The sequence below is a fragment of the Carassius gibelio genome, chromosome A2, assembly GCF_023724105.1.
Source record: "Carassius gibelio isolate Cgi1373 ecotype wild population from Czech Republic chromosome A2, carGib1.2-hapl.c, whole genome shotgun sequence".
NCBI classification, from domain to species: domain Eukaryota; kingdom Metazoa; phylum Chordata; class Actinopteri; order Cypriniformes; family Cyprinidae; genus Carassius; species Carassius gibelio.
In genome coordinates, this window is record NC_068372.1 from 6,840,111 (window position 1) to 6,857,612 (window position 17,502).

Genomic DNA, 17,502 nt, shown 5'->3' on the forward strand with positions numbered 1-17,502 from the left:
TTATTATTATAGCAAACAACACATTTTGATAATTTAAGCAGGTGTTATTTATAAATGTCAGAATTTTCATTTTTGGGTGAATTATCCATGTAACATTACCATCTTCAAATTACATGCTCTCTAAAGTAGCATCACAAGATCTGGGAGGTAACAGATTAATTACACCATAGAATTAAGATGCCATCTGAGGCAAATAAGGACTCTCTCTCTCACTCTCTCTCTCACTCTCTCTCTCTCTCTCTCTCTCACACACACACACACATACACACACGCACCCACACACACACACACACGCACGCACGCACGCACACACACACACACACACACACACACACTTAAGCTCATGACTGCTTCAGGAGTGTACTGTAACTTAACACTCAACAAAGCAGCTATTCAGGACTATAACACAGTGCACACGGCTCTCAACACTATTTATATATCAGTACCAAAGGAAGCACTGGAAACATTAACATAAACTAACACATTATGGTTCAGCTGCTCCAAAAGCAAAGCAGTTTACAAAACTAATAGACAATTGTAAATTCCCTTATATGAAATACTAAAGTGAATGTGCATGAGAAGAAATTACATTTTGAAGAGTAGTACAAAAAAATAGCATGTTATAAATGATGGCTGTAACGAAGCGCTGAACGACTGGCCTAGAAATGTCGGCAATACTGAGACAATCAACACAGTGTAGAGCTTTTATATTGCACATCTTCCTGACAGTTAAGTGAAGTTCTGTATTGCTTCTGTATGGGAAATCGTTTTTGAAGTTCTTTCATTGTGAAAGGTTGGCAACATGTCATATCTCTTAAACCTCACTGTGAAACTGCCCCCACCTCTCACATATCCAAATACACACTTCCTCTTTCTACAGAAGAGGAAAGTGCCCTATCGGAAATAAACGCTGTCACAGATCTTTCATTCTCAGATGGACGATGAGTTGGTCTAGAGAGATTTGTCTCACGTTATATTCAGAGGGATTTCTCTGCTACTGGTAATGCTGAAAGTGAAGGTCATTATTTTCTTCAGAAAGGTGAACATGATATATGTATTACACATTTACCCAAACCAGAGTAATATACTGTATGTTTTATATGAATCGCCCTCGAAAATCTTTGACCCATCTCACAGCTCATCAAACATTTTTTTAAATAGATTATACTGTGTTATAACTACACACATCTATCACACAAATCAATATACTTGTCAATGGCAACAATTCTGTATCATTTCTACTCATCACTATCACACATCAAAGACATAGTTCAGAAAATTGAGAGGCTGTTCCAAGAAAAGCATTCATTTACAGGCCATAGATGACTCAGTGACTGTCATGTAGTATGGTTGTCACAGTCCTTCAGGGTTTGTAGTGATCTGCAAGGCTGCACCTACAGAGGTGTAAGAACTTCATTACATACTTCAGCTTCAGCTTCGTACTTTAGATTCAGATAAAACACATATTGTTTTGAAATATGTGTGAAAGAGTTCCTTTACGTTATGATGTTTTATTTGTCTCACTGTAAAAAATAAGTGTAATTTTAACTGTAAAATTTTGTAAAAACGCTACGGAAAAAAACTGATAATAGGTTAACAGTAAGTTCCCGTACTATATACAGGGAAAAACTGTAAAAGATCTAACAAAGCATTTAATGTAAATTTACAGTAAAATTCTGTTAATTATACAGCTTTTAGAAGTAAAAAAAGAACAAATCAATGTATAATTTACAGTCTAAAACTGTAAACTGATATTCCCAGAATTCCCTGCGTGACACTCCACGTTTGAAAGTATTTTGTTTAAATAATCATGTTTTTAAATAGTTCTTGTTATCAGTTATGTACATTTGAGCTTTATGTTACATCTTCTGTTGCTTAATGAAAGTTTTTTGCATTATTTAAGTATCACGTGTGTTACCATGATGGTGTTTTGTGTTTCCATAAATGTGCACCTTCTATATGTTAATATATACTTCTGCTTTTGGTGAAGCTACTTGTGATGAGCTTTGATACTTCATGTGGCTTTCTCTTATACAGTACCATCTTTATTATTATGGTGGTTGTCAGTATTTTCAAGGTACAAAACAGATTTAATTTTGTGTGTTGTTGAATTTACTGGTTTATATTCACATTTTCTTGTTTGTAAATTACAGCTTTATATTGTAAAATTAACAGTTTTTGACGTAAATGTGTTTACAGTTTTCTGTATTTTTACAAAATTATTCTGGCAACCACAGCTGCCAAAAAGTTTTTGTAAAAACAACAAGAAATTTTTTACAGTGCTGTCTTATACATATCAGAGTTGTTAGCTGTCAGTACCTTTCAAAATTTGAGCTGTGTGGCTTGTAGTCAGTGTCTATTAGCTTAGTTTATATGCTAGTGTATGCCTAGACAATATATATTCCTAAAAAAAATTCCTTCTCTGAAATAGAAAACAAGGTATTTTGAAGAATGTCGGTAATTAAATGGTTTTGGTTCCTATTGACTTCCTTAAATGTTTTATTTAAAAAAAAACTGTGGTCTTTAAATGGTAGTAAATGGGAACCAAAACTACTTAGTTACCAGCATTCTTCAAAGTACCTTCTTTTGTGTTCCACAGAAGAAAGAAAGTCATTGAGGTTTGGAACAATATGAGGGTGAGTAAACAATGACAGGATTTACATTTTTGGATGGAAACTTTCATCCAGTGATAGCTCCAAACATCTCCAGCTGAAAACTGTGACTGTAACTACAGTCATGGCCAAAAATATTGGCCCCCTTGGTAAATATGCTCGAAAAAGGCTGTGAAAATTAATCTGCCTTGTTAATCCTTTTAATCTTTTATTTTAAAAAAAATTACATAAATGTATCTTTTAATTGGATAATACAAAATAAAACGGGGGGAATACCATTATGTAATAAAAGTTTTGCCCCCCCTAGAAATTCTTATGAGTAAAATATCCCATTCCCATTCATATTCACAATTTTGAGCACTCCAGCGTGATTATAAACATGAAATGAGTGACGTGACATACAGCCAAGTATGGTGACCCATTCTCAGAATTCGTGCTCTGCGTGTAACCCATCCAAAGTGCACACACACAGCAGTGAACACACACACAGCATTGAACACACACACACACACACACTCACACTCACACACTGTGAACACACACCCAGAGCAGTGGGCAGCCATTTATGCTGCAGCGCCCGGGGAGCACCTGGGGGTTCGATGCCTTGCTCAAGGGCACCTCATTCGTGGAACTGCCGGCCCGAGACTCAAACCCACAACCTAGGGTTAGGAGTCAAACTCTCTAACCCCTAGGCCACGACTTCCCCTATTAGATTATTGAGTCATGGCTACCTGTTTCACAGAAATATAAAGAGAGGGGAAAACAAAGTCCAAATTCCCTTAATCATCCATCACAATGAGAAAAACCAAAGAACATATTTCTGAAGTGCAGCAAAAGATAATTGACCCTCACAAGTTGGTGAAGTGGCTTTAAGAAAAGAGTTAGAGCAGTGACAATTCCCATTTCCACCATCAGGAAAATAATTAAGAATTTCCAATCAACATAAAATATTACGAAACTGCCTGGAAGAGGATGTGTGTCTATATCGTCCTAATGTACGGTGAGGAGGAGAGTTTGAGTGGCTAAAGACTCTCCAAGGACCACAACTGGAGAATTGCAGAAAATTGTTGAATCTCGGGTTCAGAAAACCTTAAAAAAATTGTCAAATAGAACCTACATCAACACATGTTGTTTGGCAGGGTTAAAAGAAAATTTATCCTAGCTCATCCAAAAACAAACTAAAGCATTCAGTTATCAGACATGACTGGAACTTCAAATGGGACTGGCTTCTATGATCAGATTAAACTAAAAATGAGCTTTTTAGCAGCAAACACTCAAGATTGGTTTGGTGAACACAGAGTTAACAAGTATTCCATGTGTACAATGAAATATACTGCTGTATTTTTGATGTTGTGGGCCTATATTTCTGCTGGAGGTCCTGGACAACTTGTTTAGACACATGGCATCATGGATTCTATCAAATACCAACAAATAAAAAATCTGTAAGTGACTCACTCTGTTAGAAATCTTATAATGGGCCATGTTTGGATCTTCCAACTATATAATAACCCAAACACAAACCTCAAAAACAACCCAGAAATAGGTCACTGAGCTCAAAACCAAGCTTCTGCAATGACCGTTCCAGTTCCCTGACCTGAATGCTATAGAAAATGAGAGGAGTGAACTGAAGAACTGAAGTGATTCTGGATGAAGGAATGATCTCTGATCTCTTGTCAGGTGTTCGCTAACCTCATCAGGCATTATAGGAGAAAGTGTAGACCTGTTAAATTGGCAAATGGAAGTTTAAAAAAATATTGAATAAAAGCTGGCATTAATTGTGGAGATGTTAGAGATACACATATTATTTCCCCCCATTTTAAATGCTTATTATCCAATGAAAGGATACCTTTTTGTGTATTTTTAAAATAAAAGATCAAAAGTATTAACAATGCAGCCTTTCACAGCCTTCTTTGATCATATTCGCCAAGGGGGTGATATTTTTGTCCACAACTGTATGTTGAGAGCATTTTCTATAGAAAAGTTCAAGCTTTTTTTAATAGGTGGTTCTGGTGGCCATACTGTATTTATAATTTAAGTTACAGCATTTTGGCCTCATTTGAACTTTTCAATGTTCTGTAAAATAGTGCATTTCATTTTCTTTAGCTTGGGAACATTCCCTGTAGACAAAACATCAGTTAAAGTTGCCATGAAATCAAAGTTATGACAGTTACAAAACCCTTTTTATGACTTTGCTTTGATGCTATGCTAAATAATGACAACTTATCCATTTATTTCAAAATGACACTCTTTCTCTTCTGAGAAAATGCACCAAAAATAAAGAACTAAACAGATTTTTCTCCAATCAAATACATTCCAGAACGAGTATTTATTTACCTCAATATCCTACAATCAAGTAGAAAATCCATATCTAAAACTGACTGAGTTACGATGAGTCCTTCAGTATGTTCCTGTTTCAAAAGGAAGAGTTCCCTTTCTTAGGTTCACTTTTACGTTGTGAAGTGGTCACTATGGGAACACCTTCAGTGTGATGAATGCCTGAAGCCCTTATACCATCAGGCCATTTTATTGTCCAGTATCCTAGCACCCCCCCCGAGAATACATACTGTAGCATATGCTCATATCACTGTGAAAGCAGATTATCTGTTGCCCATAGAACAGCATTTTCGTCATGTTCTTTGCTACTTTTGCTCTGTTTGGACAGAAGTGTATTGTGCCAGGCACATAAATCCTTTGGAGATGTTGGCAGTGTTTCTGGCATTCAAACGGTTCTTACTCTTTCTGAGGAGCAACACTGACAACATGACTGTGGTTTCGTACCTGAATCCCCAAGAAAGACTACATTCTCGCCCCCTGTGCAGGTTGGAGAATGGAGGTTACACCCTCAGTGGGTGTGTGTCATATGGAAGAGGCCCAGAACCAGACTTTATGCTTTCCTGCCAATCTGTTTACTCTTAGCGGTTCTGTTCAGAGTACGGGTGGACAAAGTTGAACATCTGTTGTTGGTGGCCCCGTTCTTGCCCACTCGGATGTGGTTCTCGTTCTTGGTAAGTCTGCTAGCCGGCGCTCCTTGGGAGGTTCCCCTCAGACACAACCTGCTGACTCAGGCTCAGGGTATGATTTGGGATTCTCATCCGGATTTACAGAGATCATGGGTGTGGACCCTGAGCGGAGTGCATTAATGTGTTCTGGTCTCTCGGCTGAGATATGAGATACGAGTCTCTGCTGCAGCCTTAAGTGGAAGCTTTGCCTCTTGCCTTTTGCCTCTTGGTGTAGACAATGCAAACTAGATCGAGTTCATTTCGAGATTCTGCAGAATAAATTTTTTAAAAGGGTTGCCCTTGCCACTCTTAAGGTTTATGTGGCAGCCATATCTGCTGAACGTGCCCATGGGAGGTGTTTCTGTTGGACGTCACCCTCTGGTTTTCTGTTTCATTCAAGGGTCGATGAAACAGAATAAAATAAAAATTCCTTCATGGGATTTTTCAATCATCTTGGAAGGTCTGGCTGGCCAGGTTCTTTCTATCAGCGCTTCTTTTATGGATTTTGCCCTATGGCTAGTTAAAGTCTTACTGTGACCTAGGCCTGAGTACAATCCCAAGGTTGTTTCGACTCAGTTATGTTTCCAGCAAGTGGTCTGGGAGGCTGCAAGTGGTCTTTTTCCCCAGCTGATAGTGATGTGTGACTTCTTGGAGTGTGTTCACACTTTTCAAGTTTGGTCCGATTGAAGAGAACTCTGGTGCGTTTGTTTTGTTAATGCAGTTCACTTAAGTAAGTGTGAATGCTGCCATCTGAACCCTGGTGCGCACCGAACAAGTGGACCGAGACTGCTTAAAAGATGTGATCTGGTGAGGTTTGAATGAAATATGAATGCAACATGGACCAAATACTTCTAAACGAACCAAAAACAGGAAGTAAGGACAAGATGCGACGCTATATGCGACATCTGAACGATTGGTGTATAGAAAAACAAAATGAGCAGAGGGCAAACGTGGAGCAACGAGGAGGTAAAGTTCCTTTAATGAGCTCTTTGTGAGTTTGCAGGTGGTGAAAATTAATTCATAAGTACATGCAAAAATGAGCACGCTGTCCAGATGGCATTATTCTGTACTGAGCAGAATGATCTGTGAATGGACACCTTTTGGCTGGGGTGTTCGGTGAGTTCTGTCATGAAATATACGTCATTCAACCCGGATAATCAGAATGTATTACAATTTGAATGTATCTATGCCTTTAGTTTCGGTATCTTTAGACTCGCTGTCAAAAATGACAGTCTGAATGCTAAGTGGACTAGGACCAGATGTATGGGTGTTGATCTATGTCGATCACACAGTTCAGTGGCATGGATTTGACCAATTGTTTGTAGGTTTTGGGGGTAAAAACAAGGGAAATGCCATCACCAAACAGCCTTCTGAGGCTCTACGCTGAAAAATATTTGTGCTGTGGCAGGATGGTCCACTCCTTTAAAAAGAATATATTGAATATCCCAATTGAAACTAAGTGTTAGCCCTGAATCCAAAACATTTACAAATGAAGCCAGACCACCTGCGGGTGATGGATTTAAAAACATCTGAGCCAAGCATGTTTTAAACATCATATTAGCATAGGTACAGTGTTTGATATGCTAAATAGATGTGTAGTTTGAGGAAATAAATATATAAACGTTATGCTAGATCCTGTTTGCCACAACAAACTGCCTAATTTGCATCTGTGCACATTTCTGCAGTCCTCAATGTTTACTCTCCTTTAAACACAAACTGATAGAGACACCTGATTATGAAATCATCTACGATGACCCGTTGTCTCAGACTGAGGTAATGCTTTACAATAAACTTCCTTTAGTTAACATTACTTTTATTATGGATGCATTTACCAATGAGAAATACATTTGTTCCAGTTTTCATACGCTACACTTTGCCCACCCAGTTTTATGTAGGTCCACCCACTTGAACATTTCTGCAGGTCACATGCTGTCACTGGATCTTGAAGCTGTAAGTCCCCTGTAAGTGTTGGATCCAGTGGACACACCTGCACTGCACTTTGCACCTGTGTGTACCTTCAAAACACATGTGTCGGTTTTTCAGGTCAGGATCGATTCAGCACACATGGCCTCGTAGTTGAAACATAAGTCTCACTTTGCTGTGAAAAACTACTTAACCAAACAGATCCAGAAGTCCATTGATCTTCCATTGAGTATGTTGACCTTAGCCTCAGTCCAGCACTACAGAATCTCTGCATGAGTGGACAAGCACTGCACCAAATACGACTGACTATTTAATGAATCTGTATTAAACTGCAATGCTATTGCTGCGATACTTGAACAGCTTTGATTGATGGAGTCACATGAAATGGTCATAATGCTGTCTTTACATACGGTAGAGTTCAACCTAAAAAGAAAAGTCTGTCATCATTTGTTTACCCTCATGTTGTTCCAAACCCTTAACATTATCATTCATCTTCGACCCACAAATGAATTAGTTTTGAATTTAATCTGATAGATTTCTGTCTGTCCATTGGAAGTCCATTCTTCTAACTTTCAACCTTCAGAAAGTTAATGAAGACACGGTAAAAATAAATCCACATGAATTGAGCGGTTTAATCCAAGTCTACTGAAGAGACAGTCACTTTATATGATTTGATGAATAAATCGAATCAGTTTGATGAATAGATTTAATTGAGGCTTTTACACTTTTAAAAATAAAGGTTCTTAATTGATATTAATGGATCCACAAAGAACATTTAACATTCACAGAAACTTTTCATTCCACAAAATGTTATTTATAGTGGAACAAGTACGTCCATATGTTTATACATAAGAAATGTATTCATACTAAGAATGGTTATTTTAAGAAATATTAATAACAATTATTATGTGATTGTGTCTCTTTAGTAGACTTGGAAGTCTCTTTAGAAACAGCTCAATTCATTTGGATTATTTGTACAATGTCTTTATGAACTTTTTGAAGCATCAAATTTAGGTGTCAGAAAACCTTCAGGTTTCATCGAAAATATTTTCACTTTGTTTTTGAAGATAAAATGAAAGTCTAAGATGCGAAATGTGACAGATTTAACTTTTGAGGAACTGTCATTTTTGAAAGTTTTCCCAAAAAATGTGTCATGTTTTTGACAGGAAGGTGATTAAAAAAAATTCAGAAAGTACTGTGTTTCCTCCGTGTTATTAGTGGTCTTTTCTAAAGCACCACTATTGCTCATTCTTATAGGGATTTACCAAAAATCCTTAAGTATTAACCTTTGGCCTATAAATCATCCTGCCCTGTTTTTGATACAGATATGAATCATACGTCAAAATAGATGAAATAGATGATTGCTATCTTTATCCCTCACCCACCCCCTTCTATGATTCTCTTGTTTCAACACCTGATCTGATTGCTTAACTTTCTCCTCCATCCGTCCAGCCCTGTCCTCTCCAGTTACCTCACCTCACACTGGTGCGACGCTTCTCCACCGAAGGCGTAAACATTTTAATGATGCAGATCCAGCGCAGCTTAGCGAAGATTTGCAACAGCTTGTTACAGTCAGCCAAATGGGTTAAAGTTACCTCTGTTAAAATGGGGTCAGATCATACGAGTCTGTGGGTGTTAAAAGTACAGTATGAAACATACAACAGAGATACGTTAGAAACAGAGGTGTGAAGAGTCCCTGAAAACCATCCTTGAGTAAAAGTACAGATACATTCAAATGAAATTACTCCACTACACGTTACAAGTCACCAATTTTAAAACAACTTGAGTAAAAGTATCTGATTTTAACAGTACTTAAAGGTGCCATATGCAGAAATTGAGGTAAAAGTATCCATAACATGACCTACACGCATCAAAAGAATGAGAAGAAATAAGGGCGATGATGTCATTTTCGCAAGGGAGGGAAACAACCGCGCTCAGAATCACAAATCAAATCCGATAAGAATACCAGAGTAAACATCGGCACTGCTTTTAACTGATGGACCTGAAAGAAATGAGGTTCGACTTCGAACTTGCAAGTTAGATGCTGTTAGTATTTTGCTAGAAGTTTGTTTTATATGTTTGTGTATTTGTTTTCAGTAAGTTATAACATAGAAATGTATCGAAGGCTGTTCGATAAACATGCTAATGTTAGCGATGGCTAACCGTAGCTGCGTTTGATAATTAGCTAGCTATAACTTAACATTACCCATTTTATTATATAGGGCTGTGCATGTCTTTACTCATGTACATCTCATCATCAGTAAAGACGCTCCTGTAATCAGGAGTATATCTCCAGCACGTGTGTTCAGATCAGGGTTGCCAGGTTTTCACAACAAATCCTGCCCAGTTGCTTCTCAAAACTAGCCCAATCTCGCTTCCAGAAGGTTCCCCGATAAAACATTGCTTCCCGGGGTTAAAATATAGTTTCTTTAGCAGGGTTGCCTTGGTATAATTCGCATTTTAGGGGCTATATATCACGTTATTTGTATTGGGGTCGCTGTGACCAGCGGACATGAAAAACAACCACCACAGACTTGGCAACACTGGTTGGCATTTACTACACAGAGCCGTAATTCAATGACAATCTACACAACATCGATGTTAAAATCGCAGGCGATTCTTTGTCGATTTTGAAAGCGATTTTGTGTTAGTTGTCGGTAGACTAAGGCTCTGTGCAGTTACTGCCGCTCCACCTGAACCAGTGTTGCCAAGTCTGCGGTTGTTTTTCATGTCTGCGGTTTGAAGCAATCCCAATACCAATAATGTGATATTTAGCCCCTAAAATGCTAATTTTACCAGGGAAACCCTTCCCAAAAATTTATATTTTAACCCCGGGAAGCAATTTTTATTGGCGAACCTCCCGGAAACGCGATTGGGCTAGTTTTGGACTAGTTTTAAGAAGCAACTGGGCAGGATTTGTTGTGAAAACCTGGCAACCCTGATCTGAATGCACATGCTGGAGATATACTTCTAATTACAGGAGCATCTTTACTGATGAGAGGTGCATGAAAATCGCATTCGATTTTTTGCACAGCCCTATGTATCATAACTAACCTGCTCTGTCTAGTCCGTTGGTCTCCGTGTCCTCTTTGCTTCGTGGTTTTTCTGTGCGTGAAAAAATTGATGTGTGGCGTGAAAGCGTGTGAAAAGAGTCAATTGCGTGTGTCCCGGTGAATGCTTGAGAGTTGGCACATTAGTTCTCAAGCAGAATAAAGGACAGGTTGATTATTGCTGTTTAGCGTTTGTATTAATCTATGATGTGTCCCTGTTTGCCTACAGGGACATAAAAAAATTTATTAAAAGTGATACGTGGACCAAGGTGTCTGAGATTGTTCATTTTAAGTAAAGGATCCTAATATTTCGTCCAAAACAATATTTAATGAGGTTATAACTCCTTGTTAACAACAAGCTTGTTTGCTTTGCGGCTGCTTTAAATACAAAATAAGCATTCGATCTACGTCAGAGCATCTGAGCGCTCACAAATCTTTCTGCAGCGTCGTGAGCAGAGCGGCAAGAGCGATTTTTGACGCTCTCGACGCCGGCGGTGTGAACGCTTCGGCTATGGCTGTAGTGTTGTTGTGAAAGTAGGGGCGGAACATAGAGACTATGCCGTTTCTCGATTGTTACTCTAGAGTAGACCAGTTAACTTTATTGAGGCATACTGCCCCCATCTGGTATGGAATGTGGAGTATGATTTGTTTTTTTTGCCAAACATTACAGATGGCACCTTTAAGTATTATACTTATACTAAATATAGGCTCAAAGATGCACAAGTGAAAGAGACATCGAGTCAGAAACCGTAACGTTGTGGAGAAGCTGAGGAAACATTCAGAGGCAAGGATCTGTGTGCAGACACTTCAGGGAAAAGCTAGAACAAACAATCAGCCAAAACCACAGGGAACAAAGAACAGAATGACGGGCAAACAGACAACTCTTACATTCAACAACTCACAATGAACTAAAGAAACACTAGGGCTGTATGTACAGTATACATGAGGCTAACAAGCTAAGATAAGATACAGATAAGATAAGATACAACTGACTAAAAGAACCACAGGAGAAAGGAAGTGACAAAAGTTCAAGACAAGGCCCAGAAAACACACACACACACACACACATAGACACAGACACACACACACGCACACACAAGAGAGAGTTGATTTGTGAGGAGAGCAATCTCACTTATTTTCTGAATCCAAAATAAAACGCCTCAAAATTGCAAAAACAAAAAAAATATCCCTCAAAAAGTTCTCTTCAGTGTAATGGATAAATAAAATAATGTAATAAAGTCAAAGCCTTCTCACTGGATGTGCTGGTTTCGGTCTCATTGGCAGCTGCAGTCATGTCTTCATCTCATTTATAAAACACCTGTGATTCACGACTGCTGCTAACAAACTCAAATTCATGTAAAGTAGCCTTGTTGACAAGTTTGGGTAAGGGGAAAATGCACAAGATGTGGTACTTTCAGTGCCCTGTAGTTGGCAATGTCACATCTTTTGTAGCATAAATAAACTTCTGCGGAAAAACTAGGGGCCATGTAAAATGTAGTGTGTAATTGCAACACTCATTTCAGATGTAGTGGAGTAAAGAGTACAGAAACTTGATCAAAAATTTAGTGAGGTAGAGACTAAAAGTTGCTTATATCTTTGGTACTCAGTCCCAGAAAATATACTTTAGTTACTTTTAGGTATTTTACACCTCTGATTAGAATAATTTCCAAAATACAATTAATCATGTTCTCTGAATCTTTTTATTATTTTTTATTTTTTATTATTATTATTAGTTTGAAATAGTAAAAATTGCTATCATTTAAGGTTTTCCAAATAAGTCTCTTATGCTTACCAAGGCACTTATCTGGAATATAAATTTTTTGTAACATTATAAATACTGTTAATGTCACTTGATCAATGTAATACAACCTTACTGAATTAAAATATTATTCTCCTAAAAATATAATGAAAATAAATAAATACAAGTAACTGTGTATATACACTTCACTGATGTTAATCTATGCAGCTGTGCCTTAAGTGTCTGTTGTTTGATTTTTAAAGGACCCTTGACATGCTGATAGATAAGTCATTTCATTGCAAATAAGTAACACTGACAACAACAACATCAACAGGATCAAAAAAGGTCAAAACAATACTCCTACAACAGTAATGACATAATTGATTCATGCTGCAATGCATGCTGGGAGCCCCTAAACAAATAAATCAGCAGCACTGTTCAATATGAAACGGTTTGTTCAGACAGCTCTGTTCTGTTGGGACAACATTTGGGTTGAATATTGTGTGTGTGTATTTAAATGTAAAGTCATTATAATATGTTTGAATCAAAATGTTTCATATAGTGCAATTGCATAAAATGTAATAGTTTTTTTTAAAGCCATGTGATTGTCTGTTTATACACATTAATGATAAAGCTCATGGCCACGTTTCAGTTGGTTTGCGGTTCAATCATCTCACAGACCATGACCTCTGCATGGTTGATACAAAGATGATGTGATGTAAACCCCCAGGCTAAACAAGTGGAACACAGTGAACTTACAGTACATTGTGGAAGTGAACTTTATTATGGATTTGAAGTTGAATAGATTACTTGTGGGTCATTGTGATGTTTTTTATCAGCTGAAGAGGGTCCACTGGTTGAGTAAGTGATGTAATGGCCAAATCTGCCCCCCCCCCCCCAAAAAAAAAAAATTAAAAACATGTATCAACACTTTAAAGATGCATCTCTTAACATTATGTAATGGTCCTGACATGAGCTGACATTAACTAATGAACATCTGTATTTTTTTTAAGTGATATTAACAAAGATGAATGTATTTATTTTATTTTTTTCTCATTGCTAGTTCATTTTAGTTAATGCATTACCTAACATTAACTAATGGGACCTCATTGTAAAGTGTTATCTTCAGCTATCTTTAGCTCTGACACTTCCATACTTAGAGTAAACAGCTTATCATTGCCCGCTGTTTGGTCATACACCTGTTACACCATATTTCACAACTTCCTCCTCCAGGAAATCATCAGTGTAAGCTAAAACAGATAATCATCTTTGAGGTTATTCAAAGTTAACTATGTACTTATTATTTTATTTCAATAACAATATTAAATACATGCCCAATATTGACAAAATGACTGGTTATACAGCAGCAAAACTGACGTGGAGGACTGGCTTGATAATTAAAGTCTCTATTTTGGTAGTAAATATCAGTTTTCTCGTAGGCATGTGTTTGTGTATAATGTTTTGAAGAAAGCAATTAACAAGAGATAGTTATTGGGAAATAAAAGGGCATGCAGAACTGGATCCCTCACCTAAAAGCATTACAATGTATGTTGAAATGGGTGAGGCAAGTCACAGCAGGTTGAAAACAGGTTATTTTCAGAAGGTGAACGTTACAGTAAACCCCACCTTATGCAAAAAGATCTGCCAAGACTGTCAGCTGAGTGAGGAGTGTATGGCTTTCTAGGAATGCGGCACAGAGTGACCGTGTTGTTCAAAAACAAGAGCTCGACCTACTGCACGAACACGTTTTCAATGCGCCCCCTGGTGGACAAACAAACACATCTTAAATTAATCAAATTGCTTAGTTAAGTGGATAAATAAATACATATTCTTAATCAGTAATACCTCTATTAATAATGATAACCTCCTATATGTTTGAAAGGGCAACATGCTGACAGGTTTGAACTGAAGAACTAGGCCACACAACGTCTTCCGCTGAACTTGTTGAGATGGAATTTCAACTATTGGATGGCGTGAGCTTCTCAGTGTTTCCACCCTCATTCCTTCATCAACCTCATTTAAACAACACTTCAGTCATTTCAGTTCAGTTTGTCTTCAGTTTGAAGTGTCATTGTCGAAAGGCTTGATGCATTAAAGCTTTAAGAAGGGTAATAATGGTTTAGCTTGGACAGCTATATAACTGAAAAAAGTTCGAATTTAATTTGATTTAAATTAAAGGGATAGCTCATCCAAAAACTTAACTTCTATAATAATTTTCTCACCCTCGGGTTGTTCCGAGCCTGTATGAGAATACAAAAGAAGAATGTTGGTAACCAACCAGTTGCTGGCAGCCATGGACTTCCATACATTTACAAAAATACCTTCTTTTGTGTTCAGCAGTAGAAAGAAACTCCTATATGCTGGGAACAACTTATTCAGAATTTTTATTTTGGGTCACCCAAAAAATGACAAACTAACAAATTATTTTATATAATTGGCTAGATTCATTAATTTATTCATTTCAGTTTATATGCTTTAGTTTTTTTTTTTTTTTTTTTTTGCCACACTATGCAGATTTGATTTAAGAACTAAATAATACTACATAAATAAGTAATGAATAAATATAGGCCTTCACGAGAACAAGGACACTTGAGTTATGAGATATTCAGACATTTAATTTAGCGATGTCAGTATTATGTTGATTATCAATTATATTTTCCTACTCTGAGAACAAACTTTCTCAAACGGACAAATAAAATATAAATGATCTCTACCAGATTACTGGAAAACTAGCATTTGAAAATCTGGTGTTCAGTGCTAGATGACTAGTGCTCATGTAGTATTAGAGATTTTACAACTTCTTGTCTATAAACATCATAGATAAGGTTTTATAGCATGTCTTTTGTTTCTATGCCCTGCCTGGGTCAACAATCCCAACAAATACTTTAGAAACTAACAACACAGAGAGAAAATTCATACTTTGTGCAGTTAAAAAAAGCTTTACAAAGTACCAAAATTGTCCTTATTTCGGTGGCCAAATGAGTTCAACTCTCTCACATCCGTTTGTTCAAAGGAAATTGCACTGTCACTCAAGGTGCTGTTTTAACAATAGCATAAAAAATGTGAACGGCTGTGCCAAATACTGCAGGATGGTACGGTTATCCTGTAAAACAGTGATGTTGTGTGGAAGCACTTGGCAACAAAGTGTTTGCCAGCCAGAAATAAATCGGCTCATTATGGTGCTCAGCTTTTTAGGTCAAATTAACAAGGTTTGGGAGGAAGAGCATGGTCTCATTATCCTGGTGTCACTCCATAATGCTGGTGTGACACATGCTCAAATTGACCATATATTTACCATATTCAGCTTGATAGGCATGCATGTCTAAAACATCATTAAAGAGCACTTTGCTGTAGCAAATAAAACGAAGACCTCACGGCACTTTGTTAAATTAGCTGTATTTTTATACACCATTTGTACATCATCTATGTATTTAAAACCAACTGACCCATTTTGTCAAATAGAATTCTCTGTTTTGTGGGTCATTTTGTCTCATTTAAAAGGTCATGGAAAAGAAGTGCGTCAATGACACGTGAATCACGGCTTTCGTTGTATATAAATGAAGACGTTCTGAGGTCAGAAAACAAAAGACTTTCATAACCTCACCAGAAGACTCTGCTTTTACACTCTTTCCAGCAATGAAAGCTGTGCTGCTGGTGATGCTGTTGGTGTTGGCTGCATGGGCAGATTCAGCCCAGGCCCAGAAAGCTCTGAGACTCTGTGGCCGTGAGTTTTTTCGGGCGGTCGTCTACACATGTGGGGGTTCCAGATGGAGGCGGGGCCAAACAGAGGACCCCATAAATGGTTAGTAGCCTATATATTTAGTTTTTGTTTGATCAGTCATCATGACAGTCTAATTGAGTACAACAAAACGTGGCTAAATTTGGAACAGCTTACTGCTCTTAATATTTCTGCCACACAAATACATTGCAGAAATAGTAGTAAGTAGTAAAACTGTGCTGTTTCAGATTTGGCTTGTGTGCCACCTGCTGTATAGATTTCAGTTTTACATCCGTTTTACAGCATGGACTTTGGAGGAAATTGAAATCATGTACAATGCATGTATTTGATTTTACACAGATTATAAAATTGAGCCTGATGTGGAGTCAGAAATGGATCGAGTAAGAAGAGAGGCATACGAAGCGCTGCCCTCCACGTGCTGTCAAGTGGGATGTAGAAAAAGTGATCTTGTTCGCATGTGCTGAGAAACACTCCTGACTTCATCATCTTCTCTGGGAAAAATGCACTTAAACTTTTTTTTTTTGAGGACCTGAATTACATAACTCAAAGTTAAAATGGCTTTAACATACTTGAAAAATGTTGTTTTCCAAGGCATTCTTCAAATGCAAAAAATAATTTCTTTAAATGTGGCAACATTTAAAGAGCACCAAGATTTAATCGAAAAGAAAGCTGTCTTTTTTAGAGGTACTTTTAAGGGAATAGTTCACCCTGAAATAAGCCTATAACCTATTTGGTATGAACCGAACCTATACTTTTTTTCCCTAAGTGCAATCAGATATCAGATCAGGTACTGAAATATGTATTTTTTGATCATATGCAAATACTATATGTGCCCCAAAACATGTTATTATTATGACACTTTTATAAGCGGTTAAATGCTTATGAAGTTAAATGGTTTACTATGTTTTTTAAAAATGTTGTTAAAAAGGTTAAAATCTATAAGCAGGGACAAATACTGTATACTGTATACAGTAAATACTGTAATACATGTATAGACTATCCAATATTGTATTTTATATCCAATATCAGGAGATACCAACTGTAAAATTGAGAATAAATGCATTTTGAACAAAACACATGAACATGTTTTATATGAGTCCTAATTTGTTGAGAAACATCAATGAATACATTCTCAGGGGTATTTCTGCCACTCAAACTTTAGGTTAACAATAATCCAATATGACCATTCATATGCATTATGTTCGAACCATGTAATATTCAAATAAGTTTTACATTTCATATAAGTTTTTATGACATGAAATAGCTTTAATCATACAAATCAAACAGATTTAAAAAAAGATAAACAAGCAGGAGTTCTTCTCCAGAAGGAGCGGGATTAAAAGGATAACATTAATCATGTACGGTGGGTAGTTTGAAGTTTTGTGCAACATCTTTTGATCTGCGTGTAACAGTCACAATCTTATTTATTTTCACCATAAAG

General features: G+C 37.1%; 1 protein-coding gene across 1 annotated transcript; it reads left to right on the top strand.

Moving 5' to 3' along the window:
- Positions 1-15,888: 15,888 nt before the first annotated feature.
- Positions 15,889-17,137, top strand: LOC128025445 (relaxin-like). Its single transcript, XM_052611825.1, has 2 exons — positions 15,889-16,124; positions 16,401-17,137. The coding sequence occupies exons 1-2, from the start codon at positions 15,959-15,961 to the stop codon at positions 16,523-16,525; spliced, it is 291 nt and encodes a 96-aa protein (XP_052467785.1). The 5' UTR covers positions 15,889-15,958; the 3' UTR covers positions 16,526-17,137.
- The last annotated feature ends 365 nt before the right edge of the window (positions 17,138-17,502 follow it).